Source organism: Ovis canadensis, chromosome 11 (assembly GCF_042477335.2).
Source record: "Ovis canadensis isolate MfBH-ARS-UI-01 breed Bighorn chromosome 11, ARS-UI_OviCan_v2, whole genome shotgun sequence".
NCBI classification, from domain to species: domain Eukaryota; kingdom Metazoa; phylum Chordata; class Mammalia; order Artiodactyla; family Bovidae; genus Ovis; species Ovis canadensis.
Genome location: NC_091255.1, coordinates 63775639 through 63789709, shown reverse-complemented (window position 1 = coordinate 63789709; position 14071 = coordinate 63775639). Strand labels below are relative to the sequence as shown.

At 55.3% G+C, this 14071-nt stretch overlaps 1 protein-coding gene and 1 long non-coding RNA gene across 3 annotated transcripts; both read right to left on the bottom strand.

Moving 5' to 3' along the window:
• Positions 1-2934: 2934 nt before the first annotated feature.
• LOC138414561 (uncharacterized) lies at positions 2935-6139 on the bottom strand. Its single transcript, XR_011246888.1, has 2 exons — positions 4040-6139; positions 2935-3484 (listed from the first exon to the last, which is right to left on the bottom strand). It is a non-coding gene; the product is annotated as an uncharacterized lncRNA (long non-coding RNA).
• A 1495-nt stretch (positions 6140-7634) lies between these two features.
• Positions 7635-12361, bottom strand: TRIM47 (tripartite motif containing 47). 2 transcript variants are annotated; one of them, XM_069543918.1, is made up of 6 exons: positions 11345-12361; positions 10275-10370; positions 9750-9980; positions 9391-9589; positions 8873-8947; positions 7635-8605 (listed from the first exon to the last, which is right to left on the bottom strand). In XM_069543918.1, the coding sequence occupies exons 1-6, from the start codon at positions 12038-12040 to the stop codon at positions 7965-7967; spliced, it is 1938 nt and encodes a 645-aa protein (XP_069400019.1). In that variant the 5' UTR covers positions 12041-12361; the 3' UTR covers positions 7635-7964. The 2 variants fall into 2 exon arrangements, with proteins under 2 accessions (XP_069400019.1, XP_069400020.1); XM_069543919.1 differs by having other exon boundaries at positions 8873-8944.
• Between the last annotated feature and the right edge of the window lie 1710 nt (positions 12362-14071).

The following is a 14071-nucleotide window of genomic DNA, read 5'->3' as shown; positions in this document are numbered from 1 at the left end:
CTGCTCTGTGGAGTTCAGTATCCCCAGGCACAGCTGCAAGGCCGATACTGAGCTATTCCTGCTGTGGGAGTGTTTACACAACACCCCGGCTCTCAAGTTCCCCTCTGTGCCTCCCATATCCCAGAAAGCCAGAAAGACCCAGGCGTCACCTCTGACGTTGTCTCCACCCCAGCACCGAGGAGTCGTGCCTGGAAGGACCCTTCTATAGGAGGAAGCTCAGGGAGGTGTCTAGAGGGGCTCCTGTGGCTCTGGGCCCCTTCCTGCTATATCTGGGTCTTCCTTCCAAGAGGGTGGGGGGCAGGGAGGCTCCTCTCCATCTCCCTGGAAAGATGCATGATCTCTCTCATCCCTTTTTTTTCCTTCTTTAAAACCATTTTTCACTTAAATAACAGAGTGGGTTGGGATTATTTTTGGCCGTCCCACAAGGCATGGGGGATCTTAGCTCCCCAGCCAGGGATCTAACCCAAGCTGCCTGTAGTGGAAGCATGGAGCTCTAACCACTGGATCACCAGGGAATTCCCTATAGAGTGATTTAAACTTTTTAAACTTTTTTTTTAACTTTTTTTTTTTTTATTGTTTACCCATGTGAAACCCTGCCATAGGCTGCCCATTCCTTCTAATTAAAATCCAGAATCCTTACCAGGCTCTGCCCTACCAGGCTTGGCTGCCACTTCACACCACCACTTGTCTTCCTTAAAACACTTCGGTCCCTGGGTGCTTGGCCCAGTCCTGAGCCCACACCCATCCTCTCTGTCTTGCTCACTCCTTGCCCTGCAGGCCTCAGCTGTCCCTTCAGGGAGGTCTTCCCTGAAAATGCCTGTCCGCCAGCCCCACTAGGGCCCCTTCTCATGACCGCTGTCTAATTTCCTTTTTTTAAAAAAATGTCTGTCCCTGGAAAATTTGTGTTTCGTTTTGTTTTGTAATATAGCAGAGGGAAAGCTTCTCTTCAGCGTGAAAGTACACTGGCTACATCACATAAAAGTTACCACCGTTAAGTGGGCAGTTCGGTGGCATTAAGCATGATCCCGTTATTGTGAGACTATCCCCACGATCCTTCTCCAGAACTCATGCACCACCTCAAGTGGGAATTCTGACTCCAGTAAACACTAGCTCCTCAATCCCCCCGCCCCCCAGCCCCTGCGACCGCGCCCCACTATTTTCTGTTTCTATTAATTTGCCTATTCTCAGTGCCTGGTGTAAGTGGAAACACACAAGATTTGTCCTTTCACATTTGGCTTATTTCACTTAGCATAATGTCTTCAAAGTTTATTCATGTGATAGAATGTGTCAGAATCTCAGTCTTTTTTAAGGCCGTTGTATATTCAGACCACGCTGTGTTTATGCATTCGTCCATTGATGAACACTTGGGTTGTTCCCACCCTTAGGCTGTTGTGAATTATGTTGCTATGGACATGGATTTATAAGCATCTGTTTGAGTCCCTGCTTTTAGTTCTTTTGGGTGTATCCCAGGGGTGGAGTCCCTGTCCTTTTCTTGTGCAGTACTTATTACGGCTACGACTATCATGGGGCCGGTGGTGTGGCTCAGGCATCTTTGTTGGGATTACTCACCACGGTATCCCCAGCCCTGAGTACTGTACATTGCACTGAATACATATTGTTGAGTGAGTGAGGGAAAGTGTCCCATCTCAGTGGGTGGAGCAACATGGAGCGTCCTGACACAGGTAGTCTGGGCTAATCTTAGCTCCCAAAGAACAAATCCATGGAGTTCCCCTGCTGCTGCTGCTGCTGCTGCTGCATCGCTTCAGTCCTGTCCGACTCTGTGCGACCCCAGAGACGGCAGCCCACCAGGCTCCCCTGTCCCTGGGATTCTCCAGGCAAGAACACTGGAGTGGGTTGCCATTTCCTTCTCCAATGCAGGAAAGTGAAAAGTGAAAGTGAAGTTGCTCAGTCATGCCCGACTCTTAGCGACCCCATGGACTGCAGCCTACCAGGCTCCTCCGTCCACGGGATTTTCCAGGCAAGAGTGCTGGAGTGGGGTGCCATTGCCTTCTCCTGGAGTTCCCCAAGGACTGACAAAATTTCCAGGAGTATCAATTTTATTTATTTTTGAAATATAAGTATACAAGTTTTAATTTATTTTTAAGAATATATTCATATTTTAGAATCGGGACATGTACATGTATGACTGAGCAGCATGGCTGACACAGCCCACATCCTCACCGGTGAGCTTCCAAGAACCATTTACTGAGCTGCCAGTGGTACTGGTGAAGAAAGACGGAGAATACATAATAGTGCTTTGGGGAGCATCGTAGTCATCAATGGGGTAGGGAAAGAGGGAGCCTCATTGTGCACATAACAGCAGGAGCAACTCCCCAGTACTGCATTCAAGAGAATAATAATAATACCAGTAACATGTATTGAAGGCTCACTCTGTGCCAGACTTGTGCCAATCACTTTGCCTAAATAGCTCATTTCATCCTCAAAAAAACACTATGTACTTTTCTCTGAATTTCTCCCACCTGATTTTTTGCCTCCTCCAACCCACTCCCCTCTGGCAACTACCTGTTTGTTCTCTGTATCTGTGTTTGAATTCTACTACTATTATTTTTCTCTTTTCCCCTTCTCTGCCCTACTGAATAAGACGACAACCTGGTAGCCACTGTAGTTTGGGGAGACATCATTTTAAATTTGTCATTGGCAGTGGTTTCCAGTATTGTCTCTTTTACTATTCACTTTGGGCTTCCCTGGTGGCTCAGAGGTTAAAGCATCTGCCTGCAATGTGGGAGACCTGGGTTCGATCCCTGGGTCGGGAGGATCCCCTGGAGAAGGAAATGGCAACCTGCTCCAGGATTCTTGCCTGGAGAATCCCATGGATGGAGGAGCCTGCGCAAAGAGTCAGACACAACTGAGCAGCTTCACTTCACTATTATTTTTAAAACCCAGTACCAATCATTAGCAGTCTAGATTCACAGATTTTTATTTCACTTATTTGTTATTCTTTCAGCTTCCCCAAGCAGCGTGTGGGATCCTAATTCCCTAACCAGGGATCAAACCCGTGCCCCTCTACTGGAAGCGAGCAGGCTTAATCACTGGACCGCCAGGGAAGTTCTTGCGCTTCTATTATTATCCCAATTTTACTAGTGAGGAAATTGAGGCACAGAAGGGGCTAAGTACCCTGCCTAAAGGCCTATGGCTAGGAAATGGCCAGAGTGGAATTTTTAGCCCAGACTTTCTGATTCCGGAACTCACACACAAAATCATTCTTCTCCAAGGCTGAAGCAGAGAGGTGCTACTCTTTACATTATAGCCAATCAGAGATATGACAGAGTAAAATTAAAAACTGAGTGTCATTTACAGACAAAGTGCCCAGGACCTCAAAGACTACCTCCTACCTGTCTCCGTGCTCGGGCTGTGAGCGCCTCCCCAGCCAATTCGCTGAGGATACTGGGAAGCAGATTGAGGCTTGCACCCAGGTGGGGCCGGTTAGGACCTCTCAGGACCTCCTGCAGTTCTTAGGCATCTCCTAGAAGACATGATGGTGCAGAAAAAGAGTGACCTTGTATTCTAGATTTTGAACATTGGCATCAAATGTTGAGTGTGTTGAAGCAAAAATGGAAATGAAGTGTTTCCTCTCCCGAGGACAAGGAAAGTAAAGAGAATTGTGAACAGTTAAAAGAAGGAACATAAATGGGCCTGAAAGGCTTCATCACTCCTAGTTTTATTTTACCTGTCATTAATCTATAGTGTCTGTTAGATTTGTCCTTCACAAAGCTAACCTATCACCCCCTGATGCTATGCTTATTGCATCCTGAACCTGGTGTTAGCTCTCTCTTGAAGCAAATCACCCCTTATCACTGTTTGCTTTTTAGAAAGAAGGTCAAAGGCAGATGACCCAGAGACAAATAAACCCAGTTACTAGACTTTTTTGAAAAAACGCAAGATGAAGAAAAACACAAGACCTTCATTACTTTGAGCTTTATCATTTACCCTAAAACCATGAAATCCAGGCTACATAACATCTCTCAATTCTCCTAGGAGGGGGGTACAGTCCTTGAGGTGTTAGCCTGCTATGTCTTACCTCATGCATGGCAGTGGAATCAAGCCATCTTCCTTTCATTGTTGTTATTATTAATTAATTAATTTATTGGCTGTGCAGGGTGTTCGTTGCTGCACGGGCTTTTCTCGAGTTGCAGACAGCAGGGGCTCCTCTCTGGCTGCGGCCCGCGGGCTTCTCATTGCCGTGGCTTGTCTTGTTGAGGAGTACAAGCTCTAGTGCATGCAGGCTTCAGAAGTTGCAGTTGCGGCTCCTGGGCTCTAGAGCACAGTCTCAATAGTTGTGGGCTTAGTTGCTCCAAAGCATGCGGAATATTCCCGGATCAGGGATCAAACCCATGTCTCCTGCCTTGCAGGCGGCTTCTTTACCACTGAGCCACCAGGGAAGCCTGTAAGCCATCTTTCTATTTCCTCCAAATTCTGTCTCCATGTTTCTATTTGGCATCGGTGGACAGGGAACGCAGATCTGGGGGAGAGGTATGGGGCTGAATGGGACACACACCCTGCAGCTAAATGCTGTCTTCTTCCCAGGGGAGAAAACCCAGCAACAGCAGAGACAACTGCAAGCCTCTACCCCTCCCAGTTCAGCCCCATCTTCCTGGCCAGGCCTTCATTTTCAGCCACAGTCTCAGTCCAGCCTCACCCTGTGCCTGGGAAGTGAAGAAAGGCACTTCTGTGAGTTCCTTGAGTGGGCTGGAGGAGGAGGAGAGGGAGGAGGATGTGTCTACCCCTTTCCTCCTGGAATCGGGGGTGGGGGGATGGTGGGAGCAGGGAGGGGTGGAGGACCTAGCTGCCAAGAGGGAAGAGATGCTTGAGTCCATTGATCAGCCTGTTGTTTGGAATTCCGGGGCTCATTTTCCCACAGAAACAAAGCTCAAGTGGCGGTTGGCTTCCCGCCTGGCCCAAAGGAGCCAGACTCGGCTAATAGCAACGCAGCCTCCGAGGACCCTTCACACTCTTCCCACACTGCCAATGTCTGTTATTGGCTTGGCTCCCACGGGAGCTTCGGAAACTGCAGGGCCTCAGGCCGCTCTGGAAGAAAGGACTCTGGTGGCTGTGGAAACTGGGGTCTGGGCTGGGAGCAGCTCTTCCACAGGCGACAGCACTGGGGAGCAGCCTGTGTGTGTGTGTGTGTGTGTGAGTGTGTGTAGACATTTCTAAGCACATCCCTCAGTTTCTTCATCTGCAGATGCTGGTGGTAAAAGAAGGCTTGGACTAGATCAATGGTTTTTTAGTCTTTGTCTTTTTAACAGCTTCTCTTTTTTGCAAGTCATCTTGCATAAAATCTGTTCTGATTATAAAGTGTTGGCAGGGCCGATGAGGGGCTGGCCCCCTGGTATCCCTTCCCACCCCGCCAGCCCTGCCTCAGTGTCCCTCCTCAGAACTCCAGATGTCCTCAGAGCATGTTTGAAAAGTCACTAGGCTGGATCCACACACACAACTACACCCAGGCAGACATGCAGACCTATACACTAATGCACAAGCAACATTCAAGCACAGACACAGACACCTGAACACACACATAGGCAAAGCGATACACCCAGAAACACATAGACACTCACATACACCACATCTCTCCAGCTCTAGTATGATCCTACAATCAGAGAGGAAGTGCAGGGTTGCCCCTAATACTCTAGACTGGGGATGACAATGAAACTTGGGGTCAGCCTCAGCCAAATTCTTGTGAGCTGTGCGGCCCTGGGTGAGCCGGTCCCCTGCTCTGAGCTGTAAATGTTAGCACTGGGATTCGAGATTAAGGTGTACAAGGTTCTGTGAGTCTCGAAGCTGGCAGTCACTCTGGTAACTTTCCAGGCAGCTCAGTGGTAAAGAATCTGCCTGCCAATTCAGGAGATGCGTTTTCAATCCCTAGGTCGGGAAGATCCCCTGGAGGAGGAAATGGTAACCCATTCCAGTATTCTTCCCTCGGAAATCCTAGGGACAGAGGAGCCTGGTGGGCTACAGTCCATGTGGTCGCAAAGACTGAACAATAACAAACTCACTCTGCAAGTGGCAGGGATACTGTGGTTGCAGACTTGACTAGTCAGGCCTGAATTGCAGGAAGGAGGCACCAGTCCTGTGCAGGCGCCTCGTCCATCTAATTCACTTTCGGTGCCATGCAGGGACCCTACAGAAGAATCAGGGGCCTGAGTGTTCTCTGTAAGAGGAGCGGGACGGGGCGTGCCTGGGCAGGGGTGGGCGGGGCTCTGTGAAAGGTGGGAGGGTTCCGGAGGTGAGGGGACTCCCCATTGGTCCACGTTGCCACAGCAACGTGGAGGCACAGCCTCCCCCATCCGCCCCCGGCCCCAGTGAGCTGGGGCCCTTGGCTGTCAAGGAAACGGTGCCGAGAACACAGAGCCCCAGGAGCCAGCAGGCCCCGCCCGGAAAAACAACATCCTGGCTGTGGGGCACCAGCAGGCTCTGTGGGAGGGGCTATTTTTAGCTGGTGAGGCAGCCAGGGCAGGACTTGTATGGCCTTGCTGTCTGGCTGTATAACTCAGCCATTGTCCCGCCTGACCTTAGGTCCCGGGCTCAGAGGCCTCTGTCTGCCCCTGCTCTCCAGGCTGGCCCTCCCTGGGGTGCACCTGAGTTACCGAGAACCCCCCCAGCCCGGGGGGCGGAGGCTGACCTGGGAACACACCTTGTAGCCTCTGGAGCAAGTTCTCTGCCTTGAAATCAGCATGCAGGCGTCCCAAGCTGGGATGGGGTGGGGTGGGGGGTGGTCCTAGGGCTGCAGGGGGCCCTGGACCTTCCTGGGAGAGAGGCAGAGGCTTTACTGGGGCACAGAGCCCAGGGACTCCCCAGCGTGGAGGCTGAGCCCAGTTCCAGCTGCCCAGCTGATGCAGAGATGTCAGGCAGCCTCCGAAGGAAGAGACAGGTCCTTTTAGGGAAGACATTCCCAGCTCCAGCCACACCCTGGGGTCGGTTCAGCCGCAGCCCTCAAGAGCTGAGAAGGTGTGCTTATGAAAACAGCTCTAGTCTCAGACTTTGTTGCCCACGCCCAGGAGTCCTGCCCGGCTCTTGCGGAGTGTGAGGTCTGCGTTGAATCTTGGGCAGACACCCTTCGGCAGGTTCCAGAACTAAGCTATAGCAACAGGGATGAAAATAGCTGGTGGGCACCAGACCATCCAAAGCAGACACGGGGGCAGCCAGAATGACTGTGGGGGTGGACCCCTCTGGGAGAAGCCACCTCTGGCTCTCCCTGTTCAGAACTTGGGAGTAGGGGGTGTGCAAAGGGTAGGCACCCGGTTTCAGCCTCCTTTTCCTGGGTCAGGGCTCTCCCGCCCAGTAGGAATCCTGGGACAAGGGCCTTGCTCCCTTCTGTCTTTCAAGACCAGCTCAGGAAAGATGGGAAGTACGGGGAATTCTTGGTGGATGCAGAGAAGTGTGCTTCCCAGGTGGCTCAGTGGTAAAGAATCCACCTGCCAATACAGGAGACGCGAGTTTGATCCCTGGGTCAGGAATATTCCCTGGAGGAGGAAACGGTAACCTGCTCCAGTATTCTTGCCTGGAAAATCCCAAGGACAGAGGAGCCTGGAGAGCTACAGTCCATGAGGTCACAAAGAGTTGGGACACAACTGAGCAAGCACACACGCAGGAGAGAAGGGTAGAAAAGGGAGTCATTCAGAGACGAAACGTTTATTGAGCACTTACTATGTGCCAGGCACTGTCCCAGGAACCCGGGAAAGGAGGGGTCAGGGTAGCTTGGAACTGTCCAAGCTGCGGTTCCTTCTCCCAGAAACAAGGCCTGCAGGGGGACAAGGTCTGGGGGGGCCTCCTCCCTGAGAGGTGGAAGGCCTTGGGTACAGAAGGTGGAGGCCTCTAGGAATGAGAAGGCTGGGGAATGTGTGGGGGTCCGAGGCTGTTGCCTTCTCTGGTTCAAACCAGGGGTGCAGAGAAGCAAGTTTCCCAGGAGCTGGGTCAGCAGCGGGAGGCGGCCCCGGGCCCCTGCATCACCTCCTCTTGAGCGCGGATATGCAGGACTTCTTGAGGGGCCCGATCTGCAGATGGGCGTCTACACTCTCCAGGAAGAAGGCGGGCTTGAGTCTGCGTGTGAAGAGCCCCGCAAAGTGGCTGTCCAGGCGGCTCTGGAAGGGGTCAACCGGGGAGGCCGGCGTGCCACTCCGGCGCGCCCGGGAGGCCCTCAGCCTCCGTAGGAGGCTCATCTTGCCGTCCCGCACGGTGTAGAAGGCCAGGGCTCGGTCAGCATATTCCAGGCAGATCCCCACGGTGGGTGAAAAGGGGTGCGGCAGGGGTGCCTCCTGCCCGTGGAACCAGACGGAGAAACTGCGTCCGTTCCACTGCAGGCAGCACGAGTAGGCGTTGCGGCCCAGCCGGCCCCGGTCGTAGGGCTCTTGTGGGGAGAAGTCTTCAGCCATGACCCCCACGCTGACCCAGCCTTCAATGATCTCCACCTCCCAGTAATAGGTGCCCCGGTCCAGGGCGCCCTCGCCCAGCACCTGCTCGCAGTGGGTGAAGCGGGTGGGCGACTCGGGATAGTTAATAGGACACAGCACCCTCTTCACGCCCTTGGTTCCAAACAGCTGCAGGAACTTGTCGGCCGTGTCACTGTCCAAGTCCACTATGTAGGCAACTGCCCCCACAGACCGGAGAGAAATGCAGGGCTCAGGTCCAAGGTCAGGCAGGGCAGCCTTTCCCCGAGGGGCCCACCTCCCCCAAACACCTCTCCCGTCCTTTGTAATGGGCATGATTCAGCCATCACGGGGAGCCCCCCGTGAGCTGACCTAGTTCACCCTCTGAACCGGGGACAGGAATCCCAGCCCATGGGCACTTAGGGCCCAGCCCAGCAGCCTTGGGAGAGCCCAGGTAAGCATCCTGGCAAGCCCAGGTGTCAACTTACACTTGAGGAAGTAATCCCTAGGAGCCTCACTCTCCAGGTTGTTGGTGCTGTCGGGGTCCTGGGACTCAGCGTCTGCTGCCGAAGAGGAGACAGTCGGTGAGGGCCTCCTTAGCTGCCTGTGGCTGGGCTGTGCAAGGCAACCCATCTCTGAACCTGTGATTGAAATCCTCCTCCTCCATCCTCTCAGCACCCCAGGCCACCTGGGGACAGGCACATGCCCAAATACGGTACCCTGTGTTCATATGTATGCTGGTCCTTGTTCTACATCCCATGTCCTCCCTGGGCTTCATCCTCTCTGAAGCCAGAGGGTGTGCCAGGACAGGCCCTCTCTGCCCCCCGGGCTGCGGCCAAAGGGGCTGACTCGTGATTACAGGGTGGTGGCTCGAGTCCCTGGCAGGATTTGGGGTCCCACCCTGTCCTAGGCACAGTTTCCATCCTCCACTCCTGAGCGGGCCCCGGGCCTGGGGCCCTGTGCGGAGAGCCTGGGGAAGGGTGAGTCACTTGCAGGGGGCGCCCACCTTCCGTGCCTGGCTTCTGCAGCCCGTCTTCGTCACCGCCCAGCCCCCGCAGCTGCTCCCACTGGCTGGAACAGGCCGAGGCCAGGACGACCTGCACCGCGCGCACAGCCTGGGAGGACTTGGTGAAGCTGAGCTCCCTCGGGGGTCCGGGCCCGGGGCCGCACCCCTCCTCCAGGGCCAGCCTGAGTGCCAGGAGTTCCTGTGCCAGACAGATGCCCATTAAGGCTGAGCTGGCCGCCGCAGCTCCTCCGGGCATGAGACAGACAGCCTGCCAGGAGGCCAGCACAGCCACGAAGGCGGCCCCCCGCGGCCTCCTCCTGCGGCTTCGGTGCCCGCTGCACCCGCAGAGCCGCCCTCACCTGCAGGAAGCTGACCGAGTCGGCTTCGGGGACCTGACTGAGGTTGTGGCGGGCCCTGCTGAGTCGGCTCCGCTGCTCCTCCTGCCGCCGCAGGTCGCCTTGGGAGCGGCCCAGCATGGTGGCCTCCCCCTCATCGATGAAGCCCAGCACGTCCGTCTGAAACCCCTGCAGGACGGCTGCAGCCTCGGCAAACAGCCGGCTCACCCTCTCCCGCTCTGCCACGGCTGCGCTCTGCATAGGACAGTGGGGGGCGGGCAGTGAGGACAAAGAACGCCCCGAAGACGTTTTGGCCACCTTCTCAGACCCCTGTCTTCCCACCATGTCTTGTTGAGGGCGGGGGGTGGACAGAGGCACCAGCCCGAACTGCCCTGGGTCTGTGCCAGGTCAGGGGGGAGACAGGCTCAGTGGAGCCGGGCCACGCCCTGGGCACGGGCTTCTCTGGAGTGGACGGTGCCATGCTGAAAGCTCACAGTGCCAGGAGCCTGGGGAAGGGGTGGACGGGGGCTGAGTTGCATGGGATCTGACCTTGATGAGGGCCACCGTGCGCCGGGACTGAGCGATGCCCGCACCCAGCTCGTCCATGCGGTCCTCCACAGCGCTCAGGACTTTGGGCTGCTCGGCCTGTGGACGACACCCTCAAGGTGAAAGGGGTCTAGAAGTAGGGTCCCGGGCCTCACCGAGGGGGAAGTGGGGGTGACCAGGAGTGGTATCTGGGTCCAGGTGTACTGGGAGTGGTGATGATATACCAGAGGGGCCTCAAGCCCAGGCTGGTTCCCTTTCGGAATGTCTAGGAGAGGGCAGGCTGATGGGCCGTGGGCTGCCTGCCTCCCCTTCTTTGACTGGTGAGCAAGTCCAGGGCCCTCGGGTCCACCATGTTGCTCATTGTGATTTGAGAACTTCCCTCCGCGGGAAAGAAGCAGAAAGTGAGGAGGGGTCCTGCGCAAGGTCTGGGAATCATTGTCCCCCAAGAGTCTGTGTCCCCAGTCCAAGCCTGAAAAATGGGGATTCCGGGCAAATCCCCTGGGTTTTATGAGTCACCACTTCAGGCAGGAGAGACGGAAAATCCCAAGGCCAGAGGCGCCAAGACCAGGCCTGGGGCCAAAGGAAACGGGGCGGAGGTAACGGCTGGACAGCCAGTACACGCGCCCACCACCAGCCCCCGGACAGCCAGACAGGGCGCTCTGTGTGCTCAGCCCACCCTCCGCCGCACTCCTGTCGTCTGCCACACCCATCCAGTCCCTCAGCCCAGGCAGATCTGAGCGGGACCGGCAGGAGCCCGGCCAAGGCACCGGCCGCCCCCCGGGGACCCTGCGGACCCCACCAGGCTCCTTTAACCACCCCCCACCCCATGGGCTCCGCCCCAGCCTCAGTCTTCCAGCCCGATTTTTGCATCCTTTTCGAGTTCTCACTGGGTCTCTCCAACCCCCATTCTCATCCTGAGAGGAATGTCCCACAGCGAGCGGATGACGGTCAGGGCTGGAAGGCACCGCAGAGATCCTCAGGTTAGGGGAATTAAGGATGGCAAAGCAATGAGGGGTCCTCGGCCGGCGCGCGAGGCGCATCACCCGCCCCCACCCGCCGCGCCCGCGCCCTACCTCCTGGAGCGCGCGCTCCTGCTCCAGTGGCACGAGCTCGTGGCCCCGGTGCTCCTGGGCGGCGCAGGCCTCGCACAGGCACACGCGCTCGGCCCGGCAGTAGCGCTCGAGCGGCCGCAGGTGGCGCGGGCACAGGCTCTCCTCCAGCCGGCGCAGCGGCGGCACCAGGCGGTGTCCGCGCAGCGCGGGGCTGCGCTCGTGCGGGCCCAGGTGCGCGGGGCAGAAGGACGCGAGGCAGGAGAGGCAGGAGAGCGCGGCGGGCAGGGCGGCGCCTTCAGGGCACGCATCGCAGCGCACCGGCTCCTCACCGGGCGGCCATGACTCGGGCGCGCTGGGAGCCGACGGCTCCGGGGCGCTGGGCGGCGCACTGGGTGTTGCCGGCTCGGGGGCCGGGGCCGGGGCCGGGGCCGGCGGGGTAGGGGCCGGGCCGGGGCCGGGCCCCGGGCCCGAGCCCTGGCGGAGCTGCAGCAGCTCGGACAGCGTGTGGTTCTTGCGGAGCTGGAGGCCGTCGGGGAAGGGTTCCTGGCACAGCGGGCAGCGCTCCGTGCCTCCGGGGCCGCCGGCGCCGCCCGCTCCGCGGTGCGGCCAGAGCGCGCCCAGGCAGAAGAGGCAGAAGTTGTGGCCGCAGGGCAGTGTCACCGGCTCCCGGAGCAGCTCCAGGCAGATGGGGCAGCTGAAGGGCCCACTCCCGTCCATGACTCCGCGGCCACGGCGCACCGCCTGCGCTGCTCGCGCCTGGGAGGGACCCGGACCATTCGCGACGCAGCGCCGCCCCCTGGGACAGAGGCCAAGGGTCCGGTCCCCGCCCGCCCCCGGCTCGGACCGCCCCCGAGCGCGCAAAAGGCCGGCCAGTACTCGGCCCCGTCCCGGACAGCGTGGGGCTGGCCTCTGGGCCCCAGTCTGACCCCCTAGGGGCTCCTGGAGGAAAGGGCAGTGAGAGAGAGGGCAGAGGGCATATGTTTTTGCCTCTTAGTGACTCTATTTACCTTCGGTGGGGAGCTTGGGCTTCTCTAAACTTAAAATGGGAAGTTGATGTCCTCCAAGTCTACTGTCCCACAAATTCAGTTCCAGCCCATGGACACTCACGTGATGTGCCAGGGGCTCGGGCTGTGGGTTCCCCAAATGGAGGTGTTCGCTGAGACTAGTGTAATTAACACTTGAAATGGTGCATTTTAGTATATGTAAACTATACCTCCATAATGTTAAAAAAGAACAGGATGGCAACAGAATAACTAAAGGAGCACTGGGTTTTAACCCTAAGTATAAAACAAACTTCCATGAGTTCATGCTGTTATAAATAAATCTCTGGATAAATAAATAAATGGAGACTAGACAAATTTCCCACTCAGAGGAATTCTAAGCAGCTTTGGCACATTCTCCAAGATGGAGAGTGGCTTCCCACTCTGCACGTGTGGAGGGTGCCAAGTGACTTCCTTCCAAAGGGAGCAGAAGAGTAACTTGACAGGGTACAGTGATGAAAACCAGCCCAGCCAGGTGATCAAGGTCAACAAGAACAGTGATGTCATGTTCGGCAGTAAATACTGTTGATATGATGTGGTCTTCCTTCCCACAGCCCCACTCTAATTATTATTAAAACTTTAGACAAATCCCAATGGAGACGCAGTCTACATAGCGCCTGAACAGAAACCCCTGAAACTCTCAAGGTTGTCAAGCAGTTTCCCTGAAAGTTTACTTTCCGTCTGAAAAATTGTCACAGCCAAGAGAAGTCCATGGAGACATGATAACTAAATGTCCTGTGTATTCTGGACGTGTTCCTGAGAGAAAAAGGATGTTAGGGGGAAACAGGAAATTCAAATAAGTTATGGAATATAGTTCATAAAAATGTATCAATATTGGCTCTTTCATTGTGACAAATGTACCATAGTCATGATATGAGCAAAAGGACAAATTGGGAGGGAAGTATAGGGGGATTCTGAGTGATCTTTGCAATTTTTCTGTAAACTTGTAACTATTTTAAAAGTTCAGAAAACAGGTTCCCCTTGTGGCTCAGTGGTAAAGAATCCGCTGCCAGTATAGGAGACACGGTTCGATCCCTGATCCTGGAAGATCCCACACACCACGGAGCAACTAAGCTCCTGTGCCACAACTATGGAGCCTGTGCTCCAGAGCCCAGGAGCTGCGATGACCGAGCCACAGCTCCTGAAGCCTGAGCCCCCTGGAGCCTGTGCACCGCAACTAGGGAGTGGTCCCCGCTCACTGCAACTAGGAAGAAGCCCGAGCAGCAATGAAGACTCAGCACAGCCAAAAATACATAAATAGGATTAAATTTTTAAAATTCATTAAAAAAAATAAAATAGTTGAGGCAATGCTTCCTACACTCAGGCCTGCAGACCTCCTGCTGATGAGAGGCCAAAGTGGAAGGAATACACAGATGGAGAGGGTTGATCCACATAGAGGTGGGGATTAGCCTTTCTTATTCCTCCAGGGCCCGGTCTTTCCAGAGTAATTTTTTTATTTTTATATATTTATTTTTCTATGTGTTGGCCACACCATGCTGCCTGTGGGATTGTAGTTCCTGACCAGGGATCGAACCCGTGCCCCCTGCAGGGAAAGTATGGAGTCTTAACCACTGGACCACTAGGGAAGTCCCCAGAGTAATGCTTTTAAATGCACAAAATAAAATGCACAGGGTTCCATGGCAATCAATTACATTGAAATACAGGTACAAAATATAAAGAAAACAAATTTGTGATAAAGTTATATCTG